Source organism: Lonchura striata, chromosome 35 (genome assembly GCF_046129695.1).
Source record: "Lonchura striata isolate bLonStr1 chromosome 35, bLonStr1.mat, whole genome shotgun sequence".
Taxonomy (NCBI): domain Eukaryota; kingdom Metazoa; phylum Chordata; class Aves; order Passeriformes; family Estrildidae; genus Lonchura; species Lonchura striata.
The window spans coordinates 723,065-747,112 of record NC_134637.1 but is presented as its reverse complement, the minus strand read 5'-3'; the positions used below and the strand labels follow the sequence as shown (position 1 = coordinate 747,112).

The following is a 24,048-nucleotide window of genomic DNA, read 5'->3' as shown; positions in this document are numbered from 1 at the left end:
GGGGAATAAAAAATGAGGGAATTGTAAAGAAAAAGGGATTGAAAATGGGGAATTGTAAAGAAAAAGGAGGGAATTGGGAGGGAAAGGGGGGATTGAGGGAAAAAAAGGGAAAATTGAGGGAAAAAAAACGGGATTGAGAGGAAAAATGGGGCAGTTTGAGGGGAAAAATGGAATTGTGAGGGAAAAGGAGGGAATTGTGGGGAAAAAGGGAGAATTTGAGGAGAAAAAAAGGGAATTTGAGGAAAAAGGAGGGGATAGAGAGGAAAAATGGGGGTGTTTGAGGGGGAAAATGGAATTGTGAGGGAAAGGAGGGAATTGTAAAGAAAAGGGATTTGGGAAGAAAAAGGAGGGAATTGTGAAGGAAAAAGGGGGAAATTGGGAGGAAAAAGGAGGGATTGAAGGGAAAATGGGGGAGTTGAGGGGGAAATGGAATTGTGAGGGGAAAGGAGGGAATTGTGGGAAAACTGGAAGATTGAGGGAAAAAAAGGGAATTTGAGAAAAAGGAGGGGATAGAGAGGAAAAATGGGGAGTTTGAGGGGAAAAATGGAATTGTGAGGGAAAAGGAGGGAATTGTAAAGAAAAAGGGATTTGGAAAGGAAAAGGGGAATTGTAAAGGAAAAGGAGGGAATTGGGAGGAAAAAGGGGGAATTGTGAGAAAATAAGGGAATTGGGAGGAAAAAGGGGAAGTGGAGGGAAAGGAGGAATTGTAAAGAAAAGGGGGAATTGGAGGGAAAAAAATGAGGGAATTGTAAAGAAAAGGGATTTGGGAAGGAAATGGGGAATTGTAAAGAAAAAGGAGGAATTGGGAGGGAAAGGGGGGGATTTGAGGGTTGAGGGAAAAACAGGGATTGAGAGAAAAATGGGGCAGTTTGAGGGGAAAATGAATTGTGAGGGAAAGGAGGGAATTGTGGGAAAACTGGAGGATTTGAGGAAAAGGGAATTTGAGAAAAGGAGGGGATAGAGAGGAAAAATGGGGGAGTTTGAGGGGAAAATGGAATTGTGAGGGGAAAGGAGGGAATTGTAAAGAAAAAGGGATTTGGAAGGAAAAGAAAAGGAGGGAATTGGAAAGGGCGGAATTTGAGGGATTGGGAGAATTGTGAGAAAGAAAAGGATTGAGGAAAAAAGAAATTGAGGAAACTGAGAGGAAAAATGGGGCAGTTTGAGGGGAATTGTGGGGAAAAAGGAGAATTTGAGGAGAAAAATGAAAAAAAAGGATAAAAATGGGGTATTTGAGGAAAAAGGAGAGGATTGAAGGAAAATGGGAGTTTGAGGGAAAAATGGATTGTGAGGGAAAAGGAGGAATTGGACGAAAAAGGAGGGAACTGTGAGGAAAAAGTGGGAAACTGCCGAAAAAATGGGAATTTGAAGGGGAAAAATGGAATTTGAAGGGGAAAAAAATGGAATTTGAGGGGATAAAATAGGAATTTGAAGGGATAAAATGGAATTTGAAGAAAAAATGGGAATTTGAAGGATAAAGTGGGAATGTGAGGAATTTGAGATTTTTGGGTTTAAAAATGAGAATTTTGGACTCACTTGCACTCGGCTTCGGCATCAGCCTTGGCTGTGGTGTAGAGCCCTCGGAGCTTGGTGCGGTAATAGGGGGAAACTAAATGAATTTGGGGTCAAAATGTGCTGAAAAGCCCCAAAATTCCCCCAAAATTCCCTTTAAATCTGGGAAATTTTTTACTTTTGTTCTCTGTCTGCATCCGCTCGTGCGTCTTCTGGATGTTCACCAGGTTGTGCTCGCTGCGGGAGCGCTCCTCCTGAGGGGGAAAATTGGGGATTTGGGGAAAATTGGGGAAATTAGGGAAAAAGGGGGGGAAAGAGGGGAAAATCAGGAAAAAAAGGGGGAAATTATGAAAAAAGGAGGAAAAAGGGGGGAAATTAGGAAAAAAGGGGGAAATGAAGAAAAAAGGAGGGAAAAGGGGAAATTAGGAAAAAAAGGGGGAAGTGAAGAAAAAAGGAGGGAAAAGGGGGGAAATTAGGGAAAAAGGGGCAAATGAAGAAAAAAGGGTAAAATTAGGAAAAAATTGAGGGAAAAAGAAAAAGGAGGGGAAAAAAGGGGGGAAATTAGGAAAAAAGTGGGGAATTAAGGAAAATGAGAAGAAAGGGGGGGAAATAGGGAAAAAAGGGGGAAATGAGGAGAAAATGGGGAAAATTAGGAGAAAAAGGGGAAATGAAGAAAAAAGGGGGAAATGAAGAAAAAGGAGGGAAAGGGAAATTAAAAAAAATGAGGGAAGGGGAAAATAAGGAAAAAAGGGAAATTAAAGAAAAAAGGAGGAGAAATGGGGGAATGAAAAAGGGGGAAAATGAAGAAAAATGAGGAGAAAGGGGGGAATGAGAGAAAAAAGGAGGGGAAGGGAGGAAAATTAGAAAAAATAGGGGGAAATTAAGAAAAGAAGGAAGAGGTAAAATTAGGGAAAAAGGGGGAAATTAAAGAAAAAGGAGAGAAAAAGGGGGCAAATTAGAAAAAAGGGGAAAATGAAGAAAAAAGAAGGGGAAAAAAGGGGAAAATGAGAAAAAAGCGGGAAATGAAGAAAAAAAGGTGAAAGGTGCAAAAAAAAAGTTGATTTTGAGGTGAAATGGGTGATTTTTAGGATCCGTGAGTAGAAAGAAAAATTGAATTTGGGGTGAAATGGGTGATTTTGGGGTTCATGAGGGGGAATAATTTATTTTGGGGTGAAATAGACAATTTTTGGGGTGAAATTGGTAATTTTTGAGATTCCAGAGGGGAAAAAAGGTGATTTTGGGTGAAATGGGTGATTTTGGGCATCTGTGAGGAGAAATAAAATTGATTTTGGGGTGAAATTAGTGATTTTTGGGATACCTGAGGGGAAAAAATATATTTTGGGATGAAATTGGTGATTTTGGGGTGAAATGGGCGATTTTGGGAATCCCTGAGTGGAGAAAAATTTAATTTTGGGGTGAAATGGTGATTTTTGGGATCTGTGAGGGGGAAGAAAGTTAATTTTGGAGAGAAATGGGTGATTTTGGGGTGAAATGGGTGATTTTTGTGGTGAAATGGGTGTTTTTGGGGTGAAATGACTGATTTTTGGGGTCTTTGAGAGGGAAAAAAGTTGCTTTTAGGGTGAAATGGGCGATTTTTAGGGTGAAATTGGTGATTTGGGGGGTCTGTGAGGAGAAATAAAATTGATTTTGGGGTAAGTTTGATAATTTTGGGGTGAAATGGATTTTTGGGGTTTGTGAAGGGGAAAATAGTTGGTTTTGGGGTAAAATGGGTGATTTTGGGGTGAAATTGGTGATTTTTGGGATTCCTGAGGGGGGAAAAGTTGATTTTGGGAGAAATGGCTGATTTTTGGATTTCTGAGGAGAAAAAAGTGATTTTGGGTGAAATTGGTGATTTTGGGGTGAAATTGGTGATTTTGGGGTGAAATTGGTGATTTTTGGTATCACCGAGTGTAAAAAAAGCTGATTTTGGGGTGATATTGTTGATTTTGGGGTGAATTTGGTGATTTTGAGGTTTGTGAGGGGGAAAATTTTGATTTTGGGGTGAAAATGTGTGGTTTTGGGGGTGAAATGGGTTAATTTGGGGATCCCTGAGGGGAAAAAAGTCAATTTTGGGAGGAAATGGATGATTTTTGTAATCAGTGAGGGGAAAATATGTTATTTTGGGGTGAAATGGGTGACTTTTGGGACCCCTGAGGGGGGAAAAGTTTATTTTGGGGAGAAATGTGTGATTTTGGGGATCTCTGAGGGGAAAAAACTGATTTTGGGGTTCAATGGGTCATTTTTGGGGTTCGTGAGGGAAAAAAAGTTTATTTTGGGATGAAATTGGTGATTTTGGGGCAAAACGGGTAATTTTGGGGGTAAAATAGGTGATTTTTGGGGTGAAATGGGTGATTTTTGAGATCCCTGAGGGAAAAGTAAGTTGATTTTGGGATGAAATTGGTGATTTTGGTGGGAAATGGGTCATTTTTGTGGTAAAATTGGTGATCTTTGGGGTGAAATAGATGATTTTTGGGATCCCCGAGGGGGAAAAAAAATGGATTTTGGGGTGGAATTGTTGATTTTGGGCTCCTGAGCGGAAAGATTTCGAAAACACCGAAACCCTTGAGGATCCCTCGGGGCCAAACGGGACCCGGGGCTGCAAAACGGGGAAACTCCGAGGGGGGAAAAAAACCCCAAAAATCCTAAAAAAAAAACTAAATAAATCGAGGTACCTGCGTCTGTTTGATGAGCTGGTGCAGCTCCCCCAGCAGCTCCGCGATGCGCGAATCGGCCGAGACGAGCGCCATGAGGGGAAAAACAGGGATTGGGGGGGGGGGGGCAGAAAATGGCGGCGGGGGGAGAAAATGGCGGCGCCTCCTCAGGGGAGAAGCGGGAGGGGGGCGTAAGCCACGCCCACTTCGAACCATATATGGGCAAAACCACGCCCAGGCTCGGGGGAGCTGGTAAAGCCACGCCCACTTCGAACCATATATGGTCAAAACCACGCCCCCTTCCCTTATATGGCGCAAACCCGCGCCTAAACTCAGGGCAGCAAAGAGGAGGAAAGGGGACACAAGCCACGCCCACTTCGCGCCATATATACTCAAAACCACGCCCCTTTTACCCTTATATGGTGCAAAGCCGCGGCTGCGTGGCATTATTATTTATAATTCTTAAGCCACACGCATTTCGCGCCATATATGGTCAAAACCAGGCCCCTTTTACCCTTACATGGTGCAAAGCCGCGCCTGCGTGGCATTATTATTTATAATTCTTAAGCCACGCGCATTTCGCGCCATATATGGTGAAAACCACGCCCTTTTAACCATATATGGCGCAAATCAGCGCGTGTGTGGCATTATTATTTATGAGCTCTTAAGCCACGCCCACAATAGTGGTTTTTTATGAATGAACTCAATGCAAAGCCACGCCCTACGCTCATTAATATGGATTTTTCTGTCTCAAAGCCACGCCCACCAGCTCCCAATGGGGATTCAGTTTGGGAAAATCACGTGATGGCGGTGTCACATGACCGGCGTGCAACATGGCGGATGAGGAACCGCTGCTGCAGGAAGGTGAGAGGGGAAAAAATCTGGGTTAAAAATGAGGTTAAAAATCGGGATTTCGGGATAAAAACCTAAAATTAAAACGGGGATAAAGGGACAGGAATGGAGGCGGGAAATGGAACCGGGAGTGGGGAGCGGGATGGGAAAAAACAACCCCAAAAGTTCCTAAAACAACCCCAAAATCTCCCAAAATTGCCCCAAAATCCCTTTTGGAAACTTTTCTCTTCCCCTCCCCCTCCCAGATGAAGACTCCGCCCCGGCCCCCGCCCCCTCCGACCTCCTCCTGGCGAATCGGAGCCGCTTTTTGGTGAGTGCCCCGCCCCCACCAGAAGCCACGCCCCCTAAGCCCCTCCCACATCTCTAAACCCCTAAAATTTCCCGCCAAAACTTAACACATTTTGGAGACACCCCCACCCATTTAAGCCCCGCCCATTTTGGACCAAACCCACTTTGGGTGGCCACGCCCATTTAAGCCCCTCCCACATCTTAAAAACCCCACAGTTCCCGCCAAAATTGAGCCATTTTGGGGCACCCCACCCATTTAGGCCACACCCACTTGGACCACACCCTGGTGTAGCCACACCCCTTTAAGCCCCTCCCGCATTTGAGAAATTCCCGCCAAAACTGAGCCATTTTTGGGACACTCCACCCATTTAAGCCACGCCCCACTTTGACCACACCCCTTTAAGCCCCTCCCGCATTTGAGAAATTCCCGCCAAAATTGAGCCTTTTTTTAGGAACCCCACCCATTTAAGCCCCGCCCACTTGGACCACACCCCTTTAAGCCCCTCCTGTATTTGAGAAATTCCCGCCAAAATTGAGCAATTTTTGGGACACTCCACCCATTTAAGCCCCGCCCATCTGGACCACACCCTGGTGTGGCCACACCCCTTTAAGCCCCTCCCCCATTTGATAAATTCCCGCCAAAAATTGAGCCATTTTTGGGACACTCCACCCATTTAAGCCCCGCCCATCTGGACCACACCCTGGTGTGACCACACCCCTTTAAGCCCCTCCCCCATTTGATAAATTCCTGCCAAAATTGAGCCATTTTTGGGACACTCCACCCATTTAAGCCCCCGCCCACTGGGACCACACCCTGGTTGGCCACACCCTTTTAGCCCCTCCCCATTTGAGAAATTCCCGCCAAAATTGAGCCATTTTTGGGGCACCCCACCCATTTAAGCCCCGCCCACTGGGACCACACCCTGATGTGGCCACACCCCTTTTAGCCCCTCCATTATTTGAGAAATTCCCGCCAAAATTGAGCCTTTTTTTAGGAACCCCACCCATTTAAGCCCCGCCCACTTGGACCACACCCTGTCGTGACCCCACCCCTTTAAGCCCCTCCCTATTTGATAAATTCCCGCCAAAATTGAGCCATTTTTGGGACACTCCACCTATTTAAGCCACGCCCACTTGGACCACACCCTCATGTGGCCGCACCCCTTTAAGCCCCTCCCCTATTTGAGAAATTCCCGCCAAAATTGAGCCATTTTTGGGGCACCCCACCCATTTAAGCCACGCCCACTCGGACCACACCCTCATGTGGCCACACCTCTTTTAGCCCCTCCCCCGTTTAAAAAATTCCCGCCAAATTTGAGCCATTTTTGGGGGCACCCCACCCATTTAAGCCCCGCCCATTTTGACCCCCCACACCTGTGACCACGCCCACCTCAATGACCACGCCCCCAGCCTCACCCCCAAAATTTCCCGCAAAAACTGAGCCCACTTAAGCCCCGCCCCCTTTGACCACACCCATTCACCCCCCAAATTTTCCCGCCAAACCTGCCCCGTTTTAGCCCCTCCCCTTCCACCATAACCACGCCTTTTCCCGGCAAACCACGCCCACCCGTGGCCACGCCCCCCGCGTGGCCACGCCCCTTTAAGCCCCGCCCACCGCAGGATTTTGGGGCTGTGCAACAACCTCCCGTACGTGGTGATGCTCAGCGCCGCCCGCGACCTGCTGGAGCCACGCCCTGTGAGTGGCCACGCCCCCTTTTGGGGGACCACGCCCCCTTTTTGGGTGGCCACGCCCCTTTTCTGACTGGAATTTTTTGGGATTTTTCCCGGGGTTTTTTAGGGGGAGGAGCCACGGAATCGGAGCCGGCACGACTGCGACCCTGTGGGGACCGGGGTGGGTGGGGCTTAAGGGGGCGGGGCTTAAGGGATGGTAATTTAAGGGGCGGGGCTTAAATGGGCGTGGTTTAAATAATGGGGATTAAATAGGAGGGGATTGAAGGGGCGGGGCTTAAATGGGCGTGGTTTAAATAATGGGGATTAAATAGGAGGGGATTGAAGGGGCGGGGCTTAAATGGGCGTGGTTAAAATAATGGGGATTAAATAGGCAGGGCTTGAAGGGGCGGGGCTTAAATGGGTTGGGATTAAATAATGGGAATTAAATAGGAGGGACTTGATGGGTGGAGCTTAAATGGGTGGGGCTTAAATGGGCGGGGCTTAAGGAGTGGAATTTAAAGGGGCGGGGCTTAAATGGGCGTGGTTTAAATAATGGGAATTAAATAGGAGGGACTTAAAGGGGCGGGGCTTAAATGGGTTGGGATTAAATAATGGGAATTAAATAGGAGGGACTTGATGGGTGGGACTTAAATGGGCGTGGCTTAAATGGGAGGAGCTTTAAGGGGTGGGACTTAAATGGGCGTGGCTTAAGGAGTGGAATTTAAAGGGGCGGGGCTTAAATGGGCGTGGTTTAAATAATGGGGATTAAATAGGAGGGGCTTAAAGGGTCGGGGTTTAAATGGGTGGGGCTTAAATAATGGGAATTAAATAGGAGGGACTTGATGGGTGGAGCTTAAATGGGTGGGGCTTAAATGGGCGGGGCTTAAGGAGTGGAATTTAAAGGGGCGGGGCTTAAATGGGTGGGGTTTAATGAATGGGAATTAAATAGGAGGGGATTGAAGGGGCGGGGCTTAAATGGGTGGGGTTTAATTAATGGGATTTAAATAGGAGGGGATTGAAGGGGCGGGGCTTAAATGGGTGGGGTTTAAATAATGGGAATTAAATAGGAGGGGCTTAAAGGGGCGGGGCTTAAAGGGGGAAAACATAAAGGGGTGTGGCTTAAGTGGGAGGACCTTAAAGGGGTGGGGCTTAAATGGCAAAGGCTTTAAGGGGTGGAGGTTTAAGTGGGAGGGGCTTAAATGGGTGTGTCTTAAATGGGAGGGGCTTAAAGGGGTGGAGTTTAAAGGGGCGTGGCTTAAATGAGCATGGCTTAAATGGGAGGAGCTTGAAGGGGTGGGACTTAAATGGGCGGGGCTTAAATGGGCGGGGCTTAAAGTGACAGGGATCGAAAGGGGTGGGGCTTAAGTGGGAGGAGCTTAAGGAGGTGTGGATTAAGTGGGCGTGGCTTAAATTATTGGAAATTAAGGGGGTGGGGCTTAACAAGGGTGGATTAAGGGGGTGGGACTTAGATGGGTGGGGCCTAAGTGGGAGGGGCTTAAAATATCGTGAACTGAGTGGGCGGGGCTTAAATAGGTGGGGTTTGGGTGTGGCTAAAAGGGGCGGGGCTTTGGAGAGCCGGATTGTGATTGGGCGGGGTTTAAAGTGGGCGTGGCTTAAGTGGGCGTGGCCTGGCCCCGCCCCTCAGGCCGTCCTATTGGCCGACGTCGTTCCCGCCCTGGTGGTGAAGCTGCTGCTGCCCCTGGTGGGGCCGTACCTGCCCGACAGGTGAGAAAGGGGCGGGGCTTAAAGGGGCGAGTCTTAAAGGGGCGTGGCCTAAAGGGGCGGGGCCTAAAGGGGCGTGTCCTAAAGGGGCGGGGCTTAAAGGGGGCGGGGCTTAAAGGGGCGGTGCCTAAAGGGGCGGGGCTTAAAGAGGCGGGGCCTAAAGGGGCGGGGCTTAAAGGGGGCGGGGCTTAAATGGGGCGGGGCTAAAGCAGGGAGGGGATTTTGGGGGGAAAATGGAGATTTTGGGGAGGGGAAATGAGAAAGGGGAATTTTTTGGGGGGTAAAAGGGGATTTGGGGTGAAAAAAGTGAGTTTTTATGGGGAAAAAAATGTGAGTTTTAGAGGGAAATGGAATTTTTGTGGGGAAAAAATTGAAAATTTTAGAGAGGAAAGGGAATTTTTATGGGGAAAAAATGCGAATTTTAGAGAGGAAAGGGAATTTTTATGGGGAAAAATGCGAATTTTAGAGGGGAAAGGGAATTTTTATTGGGAAAAATTGCAGATTTTAGAGAAAAAAAGGAATTTTTATGGGGAAAAAATTGCAAATTTTACAGGGAAAAGGGAATTTTTATGGGGAAAAAAAGCTAATTTTAGAGAGGAAAGGGAATTTTTAAGGGGGAAAGTTGCAAATTTTAGAGGAGAAAGGGAATTTTTATGGGGAAAAATGCAAATTTTAGAGGGGAAAGGGAATTTTTATTGGGGAAAAATGCAAATTTTAGCGTGAAAAGGGAATTTTTATGGGGAAAAAATGCAAAGTTTAGAGGGAAAATTTTTAAAGGAAAAAAGAGATTTTAGGGGGAAAAGGAATTTTTGTGGGGAAAAAATGCAAATTTTAGAGGGAAAAAAGGAGTTTTTAGTGGAGAAAAGGGAATTCTGGGGTAAAAAAGGGGAATTTTGAGGTAAAAAAAGGGAATTTTTAGGTGGAAAAAAGGAATTTTGGGGAGAGGAAAATCGATCTTTTTGGTAAAAAAAATATTTTGATTTTATAAAATGGAATTTTTGGGTAAATAAAGATAGTTTTGGGGTGAAAAATTGAATTTTTATGGGGAAAAAATGCAAATTTTTAATGGAAAAATTGGTATTTTTAGGGGGAAAAAAGTAATTTTTAGGGGAAAAAAGGGTTTTTTAGGGGTAAAAAGGTATTTTTAGGGGGAAAAAGGGATTTTTGGGGTAAATAAATGGGATTTTGGGGCTAAAAAATGGAATTTGTGTCCCGCAGGTGCCGCGCTGTGGCCGTGGCTCTCTGCCTCTGGGGCAGCCTCAGCGCCGTGGCCGCGGCCAGAGGGACCCTGAGCGGCCTGGGGGGTGAGTGGTCACTCAGCGGTCACTCGGGGTCACTCGGGGTCACTCAGGGTCACTCGGGGTCACTCGGGGTCACTCAGGGTCACTCGGGGTCACTCAGAGGTCACTCATTGGTCACTCAGCGGTCACTCATTGGTCAGTCAGGGTCACTCGGGGTCACTCGGGGTCACTCGGGTCATTCAGGGTGTCACTCATTGGTTACTCGGGGTCACTCATTGCTCACTCATTGGTTACTCACTGGTCACTCAGGGTCACTCCTTGGTCACTCACTGGTCACTCACGGTCACTAAGGGTCACTCAGGGTCAGTGGTCACTCACTGGTCACTCACTGGTCACTCACTGGTCACTCATGGTCACTCACTGGTCACTCACGGTCACTCATTGGTCACTCACTGGTCACTCAGGGGTCACTCGGGGTCACTCAGGGTCACTCATTGGTCACTCATTGGTCACTCAGTGGTCACTCATTGGTCACTCAGTGGTCACTCAGTGGTCACTCACTGGTCGCTCACGGTCACTCATTGGTCACTCACTGGTCACTCAGTGGTCACTCATTGGTCACTCATTGGTCACTCATTGGTCACTCAGGGTCACTCAGGGTCAGTGGTCACTCACTGGTCACTCACGGTCACTCACTGGTCACTCACTGGTCACTCACTGGTCACTCACTGGTCACTCACTGGTCACTCACGGTCACTCACTGGTCACTCACGGTCACTCATTGGTCACTCAGGGTCAGTGGTCACTCACTGGTCACTCAGGGTCACTCAAGGTCACTGGTCACTCACTGGTCACTCACGGTCACTCATTGGTCACTCACTGGTCACTCACTGGTCACTCACGGTCACTCATTGGTCACTCAGGTGTGGCGCTGGGCAGCGCGGGGGCGGGGCTTGGCGAGGTCACCTTCCTCACCTTGGCCTCCTCCTACCCCAGGTAAGGGGGCGTGGCCTCGCTCGGGGGGCGTGGCCTCACCCCATGGCCACGCCCACCTGGGGCCACGCCTCAGAAGGGGGAGGAGACAAAAAAAACCCAAAAAATTTGGGGTGAAATCGGCCAAATTTGGTCCAAAATTACCAAAATTAGGATGGGGGCGGGGCAAAGTGGGCGGGGCTTCTCAAGGGTGGGCGTGGCTATGCAAATTGGGGCTGAGGCTTTAAAATTGGTTGAAATCTCTAAAAATGGGATCAAAAATCTGTAAAATTGGGTCAAAATCACCTAAATTGGTCAAAATTTGCCAAATTTGGTAAAAAATTATAAAAATTTGGATTGGGGCAGGGCAAAGTGGGCGGGACTCCTCGTGGGTGGGCGTGGCTATGCAAATTGGGGCTGAGGCTTTAAAATTGGTTTAAATCTCCCAAAATTGGGTGAAAAATCACCAAAATTGGGTCAAGATCACCCAAAATCTGTCCAAAAATTGCCAAATTTGGTAAAAAATTGCAAAAAAAGAGATTGGAGGTGGGGCTTCTTGTGGGTGGGCGTGGCTATGCAAATTGGAGTCGAGGCTTCAAAATTTGTTGAAATCTCCCAAAATTGGGTCAAAAATCACCAAAATTGGGTCAAAATCACCTAAATTGGCCAAATTTGGTTTAAAATTACCAAATTATGATTTTGGGGCGGGGTGAGGTGGGTGGGGCTTCTTGTGGGTGGGCGTGGCTATGCAAATTGGGGTCAAGGCTTCAAAATTTGTTGAAATCTCCCAAAATTGGGTCAAAAATCACCAAAATTGGGTCAAAATCACCCAAAATGAGTAAAAATTGGCCAAATTTGGTCAAAAATCAGCAAAATTATTAAAATTTTTTTGGGTTGTGTGCGTGGCTATGCAAAAACGGGGGTGTGGCTTAAAAATAGGCTTAAATTATCCAAATTTGGGTCAAAAATCACCAAAATCGGGTCCAAAAATCGCCGGAAAAAAAGCGGAATTCGAAGTGGGCGTGGCCAATCTGACTCGGCTCCGCCCCCCGCAGCTCCGGGCTCTCCTATTGGTCATCGGGGACGGGCGGGGCCGGCCTGGGCGGGGCTTTGGCTTTTTGGGGGCTGCGGGCGTGGCTGCCCCTCCCCCAGGCGCTGCTGCCCTTCCTGGCCCTCCCCCCCCTCATGCTGCTCAGGTGAGTCCAAAATTCGCTTTTTTCCCCACCCAAAATTCCCAAAAGTTAACCCCAAAATTCCCAAATGTTAGCCCCAAAAATTCCCAAATTTTAAACCAAAATTTCCCAAATTTTATCCCAAAAATTCCCAAATTTTAACCCCAAAATTTCCCAAATTTTATCCCAAAAATTCCCAAATTTTATCCCAAAAATTCCCAAATTTTAACCCAAAATTTCTCAAATTTTAACCCAAAATTTACCAAATTTTATCCCAAAAATTCCCAAATTTTATCCCAAAAAATCCCAAATTTTAACCCCAAAATTTCCCAAATTTTAACCCAAAAATTCCCAAATTTTATCCCCAAAATTCTCAAATTTTTACCCCTAAACATCCCGATTTAAAACCCGAAATTTTCCCAAATTTTAACCCAAAAATTCCTAATTTTATTCCAAAATTCTTAAGTTTTGTCCTGAAATTTCCCCATTTTTAACCCAAAATTCCCAAATTTTATCCCCAAAACTCCCAATTTTATCCACAAAATTCTAAATTTTTATCCCCAAAATTCCCAAATTTTACCCCCGAAATTCTCAAATTTTTACCCCTGAACTTCCCATTTTAAGCCCCGAAAATTCCCAAATTTTAACCCCAAATTTCCAGATTTTTAAACCATATTAATACCAAATTTTACCCCAAAATTCTCAATTTTTAACCCCAAAATCCCCAAAATGCATCCCAAAAATCCCCAAATTCCCCAATTTTTAACCCAAGATTCCCAAATTTTATCCCAAAAATTCCCGAATTTTAACCCAAATAATTCCCAAATTTTAACCCCAAAATCCCAAATTTGTATCCCCAAAAAGTCCCAAAATGACTCTAAAAAACCCCAAATTTTAACCCCAAAACTCCCAATTTTCCCACCAAATTTCCCCGTTTTCCCGCCAAACCCCTCCCGGAGTGGGCGTGGCCTCGCTTGGCCCCGCCCACGTCATATTTTAATGAATATTTTTAATTTTTTCCCCGTTTTTTCCCTTTTTTTTCTTCAGTTTTTTCTTCCTGCTGGGCCCCGCCCCTCCCCCCCCACCCGAGCCGCCCCTGCCCCCCCCCGGCCAAGGGGGCGGGGCCTGGGCCGAGAAATGGGGCGTGGCCAAGGTGACAAGGGGCGTGGCCAATGGGGAAAGGGGCGGGGCCAAGGGGACAAAGGGGCGGGCCTTAACTGGGAAATTGGGGTTAAAATTGGGATTTTTGGGGGTAAAAAATTGGGAATTTTTGGGGTTAAAATTGGGAATTTTGGGGGGAAAATTTGGGAGTTTTTGGGGTTGAAATTGGGAATTTTGGGGTAAAAAAATTTGGGAGTTTTTGGGGTTAAAATTGGCAATTTTGGGAGTTAAAATTGGGAATTTTTGGGAGAATATTTTGGAATTTTGGGGGTTGAAATTGGGAATTTTTGGGTTAAAAAATGGGAATTTTTGGGTTTAAAAAAATTGGAAATTTTTGGGGTTAAAATTGGCAATTTTGGGGTAAAGAAATTGGGAATTTTTGGGGTTAAAATTGGGAATTTTTGGGGTTAAAATTGGCAATTTTGGGGTAAAAAATTTGGGAATTTTTGGGGTTAAAATTGGGATCTTGGGGGGAAAATTTAGAAATTTTTGTATCAAAATTTGGGAATTTTGGGGATGAAATTGTGGGATTTGGGTGAGAAAATTTAGGAATTTTGGTGTTAAAATTTTGAAATTTTGGGGACAAAATTTGGGAAATTTTGGGGATGAAATTTGGGAATTTTGGGGATAAAATTTGGGAATTTTGGGGATGAAAATTTGGGAATTTTTGGGATAAAATTTCAATATTCGCGTGGAAAAGCGGGGAATTTGGGAATGAAAATTTCGGCATTTTTGGTTCAAAGCGGGGGAATTCGGGGGAGGGGCTGGAGGAAAGGGGGAGGGGCTTGGGGAGGGGAAGGGGCATGGCCTGAGCCGGCCCCGCCCCCCGCAGGCCGCGCTCCGCCAGGGGGCGCCGCTGGGCCTCGTTTACTTCGCCGAGTACTTCGTTAACCAGGGGCTGGTGAGAGGGGCAGGGCCTGGCGGGTGGGGGAGGGGCCTCAAGGGGTGGGGGAGGGGCTGGATGGGGGGGAGGGGCTTGATGGGTCGGGGAGGGGCTAAAACTGGGGTGGGGAGGGACTAAAATGGCGGATTTGGGGTGGGGGAGGGTCTAAAATGGCGGATTTTGATGGGGGAGGGGCCAAAATGGCGGATTTAGGGTGGGGGGTAGGCCTAAAGGGGTGGGGGAGGGGCCAAAATGGCGGGTTTGGGGTGGGGGAGGGGCCTAAAGGGGTGGGGGAGGGTCTAAAATGGCAGATTTTTATGGGGAGGGGCCAAAATGGTGGATTTTGGGTGGGGGAGGGGCTAAAATGGCGGATTTTGATGGGGAGGGGCCAAAATGGCGGGTTTGGGGGGGGATTGGCTAAAATGGCGGATTTGAGGTGGGGGAGGGTCTAAAATGGCGGATTTTTGATGGGGAGCAGCCAAGATGGCGGATCTGGGGTGGGGGAGGGGCCAAAATGGCAGATTTGGGATGGGGATGGGCCAAAATGGCGGATTTTGATGGGGGAGGGGCTAAAATAGCGGATCTGGGGTGGGGAGGGGTCAAGATGGCCGATTTGGGGGGAGGGGCTTAAATGAGAAATTTGGGTTGGTGAGGGGCTAAAATGGCGGATTTGGGGTGGGGGAAGGGACCAAAATTGTGGATTTTGGTGGGGGAGGGGCCTAAAGGGGTGGGGGAGTGGCCAAGATGGCGGATTTTGATGATGGGAGGGGCCAAAATGGTGGATTTGGGGTGGGAGGGGCCTAAAGGGGTGAGGGAGGGGCCAAGATGGCGGATTTTGATGGGGGAGGGGCTAAAATGGCGGATTTGGGGTGGGGAGGGGTCAAGATGGCCGATTTGGGGGGAGGGGCTTAAATGGGAAATTGGGGTTGGGGAGGGGCCAAAATGGCGGATTTGGGGTGGGAGGGGCCTAAAGGGGTGGGGGAGGGGCCAAGATGGCGGATTTTGATGGGGGAGGGGCCAAAATGGCGGATTTGGGGTGGGGGGAGGGTCAAAATGGCAGATTTGGGGGAGGGGCCAAAATGGCGGATTTGGATGGGGAGGGGACAAAATGGCAGAATTGGGGTGAGGGAGGGGCCAAAATGGCGGATTTGGGGAGGGGCCAAAATGGCGGATTTGGGGAGGGGCCAAAATGGCGGATTTGGGGTGGGGCCAAAATGGCGGATTTGGGGGAGGGGCCAAAATGGCGGATTTGGGGTGGGGCCAAAATGGCGGATTTGGGGTGGGGGAGGGGCCAAAATGGCGGATTTGGGGTGTGGCCAAAATGGCGGATTTGGGGGAGGGGCCAAAATGGCGGATTTGGAGAGGGGCCAAAATGGCGGATTTGGGGTTGGGCCAAAATGGCGGATTTGGGTGTGGGGAGGGGACAAAATGGCAGAATTGGGGTGGGGCCAAAATGGCGGATTTGGGGAGGGGCCAAAATGGCGGATTTGGGTGTGGGACCAAAATGGTGGATTTGGTGTGGGCCCAAAATGGCGGATTTGGGGGAGGAGCCAAAATGGCGGATTTGGTGTGGGCCCAAAATGGCGGATCTGGGGTGTGGCCAAAATGGTGGATTTGGGGGAGGGCCCAAAATGGCGGATTTGGGTGTGGCCAAAATGGCGGATTGTGATGTGGGAGGGTCCAAGATGGCGGACCCGGGGTGGGGAGGGGCCTAATTTGCATATTCAAATCGTGGGCGGGGCCGGGCGCTAAGCCCCGCCCCTCCCCCGCAGATGGAGCTGCTCTACTTCCCCTCCTCGCCCCTCCCCCACAGCGCCCAGTACCGCACGTGAGTGCCCCGAAATCCCCGGATTTAACCCCAAAAATTCCCAAATTTACCACCTGACCTTTCTAAAATTTATCCCAACAATTCCCCATTTTATCCTCAAAAATTCCCAAATTTTACCCACAAAATTCCCAATTTTATCCTCAAAAATTCCTGATTGTATCCCCAAAATTCCCAATTTTATCCTCAAAAATTCCCAAATTTTACCCACAAAATTCCCAATTTTATCCTCAAAAATTCCTGATTTTATCCCCAAAATTCCCAATTTTATCCTCAAAAATTTCCAAATTTTACACCCAAAAATTCCCAATTGCTGACCCCAAAATTCCCAAATTTTATCCCCAAAAATTCCCAGTTTTTAAAACCAAAATCGCATTTTTTAACTCCAAAAATTCCCAAATTTACCCCAAAATTTACAATTTTTATCCCCAAAATTCATACTCAAAATCTCCAAATTTTTTCCCCAAAACTCCCAAATTTTATCCCCAAAAATTCCAATTTTTCTGCCTAAAATCCCCAAATTTTAACCCCAAAAATTCCCAATTTTATTCTCAAAAGTTCCCAATTCTAACCCCAAAAATTCCAAATTTTACCTTCAAAAATTCCCAAATTTTATCCCCAAAATTCCCAATTCTCTCCCAAAACTTCCCAAATTTTTTCTCGAAAATTCCCAAATTTTAACCCCAAAATTCCCGATTTTTAACCCCCGAAATCCAAAATTTTAACCCCAAAACTCCCAAATTTTAACCCTAAAATCCCCAAATTTTAACCCCAAAAATTCCGAATTTTATCCTCAAAAGGTCCCAATTCTAACCCCCAAAATCCCAAATTTTAACCCCAAAATCCCTGAATTTTATCCCCAAAATTCCAAATTCTCTCCCAAAAATTCCCAAATTTTATTTCTAAAATTCCCAAATTTTAACCCCAAAATTCCCGATTTTTAACCCCCGAAATCCAAAATTTTAACCCCAAAACTCCCAAATTTTATCCCCAAAAGTCCCATTTTTAACCCCTTAACTCCCAAACCTTGACCCCCAAACCTGCCGAATTTTCCCTTTAAAAAATCCCAAATTTTCCCCCGAAAATTCCCAAATTTTAACCCCAAAATCCCCAATTTTAACCCTAAAATCCCCAAATTTTAACCCCCGAAACCCTGAATTTTAATCCCCAAAATGCCAATTTTTAACCCCAAAATGCCAATTTTTAACCCCAAAATGCCAATTTTTAACCCCAAAATCCCAAATTTTAACCCCAAAATCCCAAATTTTAACCCTAAAAATCCCAAATTTTAACCCTAAAATCCCCGAATTTTAACCCCCAAAATCCCAAATTTTAACCTCAAAATCCCAAATTTTAACCCCAAAACTCCCAAATTTTAACTCCCAAAATCCCAAATTTTAACCCTAAAATTCCCGAATTTTAACCCCGAAACTCCCAAATTTTAACCCCATAATTGCCAAACTTTAACCCCTGAAATCCCGAATTTTAACCCCAAAACCCCGCATTTTAACCCCCAAAAAACCCCAAATTTTCCCCGGAACAATCCCAATTTTTACCCCTGAAACCCCCAATTTTTAACCCCCCGAAATGCGGAATTTTAGCCCCGAAATGTGGTTTTTTTAACCCCTTCCCGCCCAGGCTGCAGCTGCTGTACCAGGCCGGCGTCTTCGCCTCCCGCTCGTCCCTGCGCTGCCTCCGCCTGCGGCGCCTCTGGGGGCTGGCGCTGGCGCAGGTGGGACCTATGGATCTGTACGTCCCGACCTATGGATCTATGGATCCTGACCTATGGATCCTGAGATCCTGACCCATGGATCCTGAGATCCTGACCTATGGATCCTGACCTATGGATCTATGGATACTGACCTATGGATCTATGGATCCTGACCCATGGATCCTGACCCATGGATCTATGGATCCTGACCTATGGATCTATGGATCCTGACCTATGGATCCTGAGATCCTGACCTATGGATCCTGACCTATGGATCTATGGATCCTGACCCATGGATCCTGAACTATGGACCTATAGATCCTGACCCATGGATCTATGGATCCTGACCTATGGATCCTGACCTATGGATCTATGGATCCTGACCCATGGATCTATGGATCCTGACCTATGGACCTATAGATCCTGACCCATGGATCTATGGATCCTGACCTATGGATCTATGGATCCTGACCTATGGATCTATGGATCCTGAACTATGGACCTATAGATCCTGACCTATGGATCTATGGATCCTGACCTATGGATCCTGAACTATGGACCTATAGATCCTGACCCATGGATCTATGGATCCTGACCTATGGATCCTGAGATCCTGACCTATGGATCCTGAACTATGGACCTATAGATCCTGACCCATGGATCTATGGATCCTGACCTATGGATCCTGACCTATGGATCTATGGATCCTGACCCATGGATCTATGGATCCTGAACTATGGACCTATAGATCCTGACCCATGGATCTATGGATCCTGACCCATGGATCTATGGATCCTGACCTATGGATCTATGGATCCTGACCCATGGATCCTGAGATCCTGATCTATGGATCCTGACCTATGGATCTATGAATCCTGACCCATGGATCCTGAACTATGGACCTATAGATCCTGACCCATGGATCTATGGATCCTGACCCATGGACCTATGGATCCTGACCCATGGATCCTGAACTATGGACCTATAGATCCTGACCCATGGATCCTGAGATCCTGATCTATGGATCCTGACCCATGGATCTATGGATCCTGACCTATGGATCTATGGATCCTGACCCATGGATCTATGGATCCTGACCTATGGATCCTGAGATCCTGACCTATGGATCCTGACCTATGGATCTATGGATCCTGACCTATGGATCCTGAACTATGGACCTATAGATCCTGACCCATGGATCTATGGATCCTGACCTATGGATCTATGAATCCTGACCCATGGATCCTGAACTATGGACCTATAGATCCTGACCCATGGATCCTGAGATCCTGACCTATGGATCTATGGATCCTGAACTATGGAACTATAGATCCTGACCTATGGATCCTGACCCATGGATCTATGGATCCTGACCTATGGATCTATGGATCCTGAACTATGGATCTATGAATCCTGACCCATGGATCTATGGATCCTGACCTATGGATCTATGGATCCTGACCCATGGATCCTGAACTATGGACCTATAGATCCTGACCCATGGATCTATGGATCCTGACCTATGGATCCTGACCTATGGATCCTGACCTATGGACCTATAGATCCTGACCCATGGATCTATGGATCCTGAACTATGGATCTATGGATCCTGACCCATGGATCTATTGATCCTGAACTATGGATCTATGGATCCTGACCCATGGATCTATGGATCCTGAACTATGGATCCTGAACTATGGACCTATAGATCCTGACCCATGGATCTATACGTCCTGACCTATGGATCCTGACCTATGGATCCTCCGGATCTATGGATCCTGAGATCCTGACCTATGGATCCTGAACTATGGATATATGGATCCTGACCTATGGATCCTGACCTATGGATCCTGAACTATGGATCCTGAACTATGGATCCTGACCTATGGATCCTGAGATCCTGATCTATGGATCCTGAACTATGGACCTATAGATCCTGACCCATGGATCTATACGTCCTGACCCATGGATCCTGACCCATGGATTCTGATCTATGGATCCCAACCTATGGATCCTGACCAATGGATCCTGACCGACCTATGGATCCTGAGATCCTGACCTATGGATCCTGACCCATGTATCCTGACCCATGGATCCTGACCTATGGATCCTGAGATCCTGACCTATGGATCCTGACCTATGGATCCTGACCCATGGATCCTGAACTATGGATCTATGGATCCTGACCCATGGATCCTGACCCATGGATCCTGACCTATGGATCCTGACCTATGGATCCTGGCCTATGGATCCTGACCTATGGATCCTGAACTATGGATCCTGTCTGACCTATAGATCCTGAAATCCTGACCCATGCATCCTGATCTATGGATCCTGACCTATAGATCTGCCCCTATAGATCCTGACCTATGGATCCTGAGCTGTGAATCTGGAGATCCTGCCCTATAGATCCTGACTCATAGATCCTGTGTGACCTACAGATCCTGCCCTATAGATCCTAACCTATAGATCTTGTCTGACCCATAGATTTTTACCTATAGATCTGCCCCTATGGATCCTGCCCTATAGATCCTGTCTGTCCCATAGATCCTGCCCCATAGATCCTGTCCCATAGATCCTGCCCCATAGATCCTGCCCTATAGATCTGCCCCTATAGATCCTGACCTATGGATCCTGCCCCATAGATCTGCCCTATAGATCAATACATCCTGCCCTATAGATCCTGTCTGACCTATAGATCCCAGCCCTGCCCCGATTTCAATCCAAATTTCCCCATTTCCCCCATTTTTAACTCTTTTTTCCCATTTCTCTCCTTTTTCCCCCCCAATTTTTCCTTTTTTCCCCATTCCCCCCCCATTTTTTCCCCATTTCCCCCATTTTTAACCCATTTATTCCCCATTCCCCAATTTTTCCCCAATTTCCCATTTTCAACTAATTTTACCCCATTTATTCCCCATTACCCCCATTTTTAACTCATTTTCCCCATTTTTCCCCATTTCCCCCCATTTTTTCCATTTCCCCCAAATGTTTTCCAATTTCCCCAATTTTTAACTCGTTTTTCCCCCAATTTCCCCCATTTCCCCCAATTTTCCCCATTTTCCCATTTTCCCCATTTTTCCCATTTTTTACCAATTTTCCCTGTTTTCCCCACTTTTTCCCCCCATTTTTTCCCCAATTTCCCCATTTTTTCCCCATTTATCTCCATTTTTCCCAATTTTCCCCATTTCTCCCATTTTAAACGCATTTTCCCCATTTATTCCCCATTTCCCCCATTTTAACCTAATTTTTTCCATTTTTTCCCCCTTTTTCCCTTCCCCCCATTTTTCCCCCATTTCCCCCATTTTTTCAATTTCTCCCCATTTTTCCCCAATTTTTCCCCATTTTTCCCCCATTTTTTCGCATTTTCCCCATTTTTCCCAAATTCCCCCATTTTTCCCCAATTTCCCCCATTTTAAACTCATTTTCCCCATTTTTTCTCCATTTTTCCCTATTTTCCCCCATTTTTTCCCATTTTTTCCCATTTTTCCCCGTTTTCCCCCATTTCCCCCCGTTTTTCCCCATTTTTCTCCCATTTCCCCCATTTTTTTCCCCATTTTCCCCCCTTTTTCCCCATTTTCCCCCGTTTTTCCCCATTTTTCCCATTCCTCTCCTTTCCCGCCCTTTCCCCCGGCCCCGCCCCCAGGTGCTGCTGGCCGCGTTCCTATTGGCCGCCGTGGCTGTCAATCATCTGCTGCCCGGGCTGGGATTGGCCGCGGCGCTGGCGGTGGGGGAGGGGCTGGTGGGGGGCGGAGCCTACGGGAACGGATTCGCCAACGTGGCCGGAGAGGTCAGTGACCCCCTGAGTGACCAATGAGTGACCCTGAGTGACCCCTGAGTGACCCTGAGTGACACTGAGTGACCAGAGTGACCAATGAGTGACCACTGAGTGACCCTGAGTGACCCCTGAGTGACCAATGAGAGACCAATGAGTGACCCCTGAGTGACCCTGAGTGACCACTGACCCGAGTGACCAATGAGAGACCAATGAGTGACCCCTGAGTGACCCTGAGTGACCAATGAGTGACCAATGAGTGACCCTGAGTGACCAGTGAGTGACCAATGAGTGACCACTGAGTGACCCTGAGTGACCAATGAGTGACCCTGAGTGACCCCTGAGTGACCCTGAGTGACCCCTGACCCCTGAGTGATCCTGAGTGACCACTGAGTGACCCTGAGTGACCACTGACCCCTGAGTGACCCTGAGTGACCCCTGAGTGACCAATGAGAGACCAATGAGTGACCCCTGAGTGACCCTGAGTGACCAATGAGTGACCAATGAGTGACCAATGAGTGACCCTGAGTGACCAATGAGTGACCACTGAGTGACCAATGAGTGACCACTGAGTGACCAATGAGTGACCAATGGGTGACCCTGAGTGACCCTGAGTGACCACTGAGTGACCAATGAGTGACCAATGAGTGACCACTGAGTGATCCCTGAGTGACCCTGAGTGACCAATGAGTGACCAATGAGTGACCAAAGAGTGACCAATGAGTGACCAATGAGTGACCAGTGAGTGACCAATGAATGACCCTGAGTGACCAATGAGTGACCACTGACCCCTGAGTGACCACTGACCCCTGAGTGACCCCGAGTGACCCCTGAGTGACCCATGAGTGACCGCTGGCCGCTGTCCGCAGGTGCCCCTCCCCCAGCAGCCGCTGGCCGTCGCTGTGGTCACTCTGGTGGCCGAAGTCGCCATCGCCGCGGCCGGAGGGGCGGCCCTGGCCGCTCACGCCGTCTTCTGCGGCCAGGAGTGACCGCTGAGTGACCGCTGAGTGACCAGTGAGTGACCACTGAGTGACCAGTGAGTGACCACTGAGTGACTGCTGAGTGACCGCTGAGTAATCAGTGAGTGACCCCATGGATCGGTCACAAAGTGACCCTAAACTGACCATTGAGTGACCACTGAGTGACCGCTGGATTGGCCATGGAGTGACCACTGAGTGACCCTGGAAGTGACCACTGAGTGACCACTGGGTATGAAGCCACAAGTGACCACGGAGTGACCACTGGAATGGTCACTGAATGACCACTGAGTGACCACTGAGTTGGCCTTGGAGTGACCACTGAGTGACTACTGGAAACGAAGCCATAAGTGACCACGGAGTGACCACATGGAGTGACCACTGAGTGACCACAGGATTGACTTTGGGATGACCCTGGAAGTGACCACTGAGTGACCACTGAGTGACCACTGGACTGGTCCAAGGAGTGACCACAGACTGACCACTGGAAATGAAGCCACTGAGTGACCACGGAGTGACCACATGGAGTGACCACTGAGTGACCACTGGATTGACCCATGGACTGGTCACTGAGTGACCACTGAGTGACCGTGGAAGTGACCACGGAGTGACCGTGGAAGTGACCACAAACTGACCCCTGAGTGACCATGGAGTGGCCACTGAGTGACCACTGAGTAACCATTGAGTGACCACATGGATCAGTCACAAAGTGACCCTAAACTGACCATGGAGTGACCACTGAGTGACCACTGGATTGGCTTTGGGATGACCCTGGAAAGTGACCACTGAGTGACCACTGAGTGACCACTGGACTGGTCAAGGAGTGACCACAGACTAACCACTGGAAATGAAGCCACTGAGTGACCACGGAGTGACCACATGGAGTGACCACTGAGTGACCACTGGATTGACCCATGGACTGGTCACTCAGTGACCACTGAGTGACCGCTGAATGACCCCATGGATTGGTCACAACGTGACCCTGAACTGACCCTGGAAGTGACCACAAACTGACCCCTGAGTGACCACAGAGTAGCGACTGAGTGACCACTGAGTGACCACTGGATTGGCCTTGGGATGACCCTGGAAGTGACCACTGAGTGACCGCATGGAGTGACCACTGAGTGCCCACAGGATTGGTCATTGAGTGACCACTGAGTGACCACTGGAAACCAAGCCACAAGTGACCACGGAGTGACCACTGAGTGACCACTGGATTAGCCATGGAGTGACCACTGAGTGACCATGGGAGTTACCACTGCATTGACCCTGGAAGTGACCACAAACTGACCACTGAGTGACCACTGGACTGGTCAAGGAATGACCACTGAGTAACCCTGGAAGTGACCCTGGAAGTGACCACTGAGTGACCACTGGCTTAGCCATGGAGTGACCACAGAGTGACCACTGAGTGACCACTGGATTGGCCTTAGAGTGACCACAGAGTGACCATTGAGTGACCACTGGATTGGCCATGGAGTGACCACTGAGTGACCACTGGATTGGCCATGGAGTGACCACTGAGTGACCACATGGATCGGTCACAAAGTGACCCTGAACTGACCATTGAGTGACCACTGAGTGACCCCTGGACTGGTCACTGACCCAAATTTCGGAGGAAAAACGGAATTTTTGGGAAAA

At 47.8% G+C, this 24,048-nt stretch overlaps 1 protein-coding gene and 2 long non-coding RNA genes across 3 annotated transcripts in view; 2 read left to right on the top strand and 1 right to left on the bottom strand.

The window, feature by feature from the left end:
* SGF29 (SAGA complex associated factor 29) overlaps positions 1 to 4,293 on the bottom strand; it is a 19,318-nt gene extending 15,025 nt beyond the window's left edge. The window contains exons 1-3 of the mRNA XM_077789546.1: positions 4,182 to 4,293; positions 1,688 to 1,763; positions 1,534 to 1,606 (exon numbers count right to left, since the gene is read on the bottom strand). Of these exons, the coding sequence (XP_077645672.1) occupies positions 1,534 to 1,606; positions 1,688 to 1,763; positions 4,182 to 4,256 (224 nt within the window). The 5' untranslated portion in view covers positions 4,257 to 4,293. The remainder of the gene's footprint in view (positions 1 to 1,533; positions 1,607 to 1,687; positions 1,764 to 4,181) is intronic.
* Positions 4,294 to 4,975: 682 nt separating this feature from the next.
* LOC110480553 (uncharacterized) lies at positions 4,976 to 6,981 on the top strand. Its single transcript, XR_002467128.2, has 3 exons — positions 4,976 to 5,024; positions 5,258 to 5,322; positions 6,921 to 6,981. It is a non-coding gene; the product is annotated as an uncharacterized LOC110480553 (long non-coding RNA).
* Positions 6,982 to 13,166: 6,185 nt separating this feature from the next.
* Positions 13,167 to 21,352, top strand: LOC144247882 (uncharacterized). Its single transcript, XR_013341355.1, has 5 exons — positions 13,167 to 13,231; positions 14,072 to 14,140; positions 15,895 to 15,950; positions 17,586 to 17,679; positions 21,302 to 21,352. It is a non-coding gene; the product is annotated as an uncharacterized LOC144247882 (long non-coding RNA).
* The last annotated feature ends 2,696 nt before the right edge of the window (positions 21,353 to 24,048 follow it).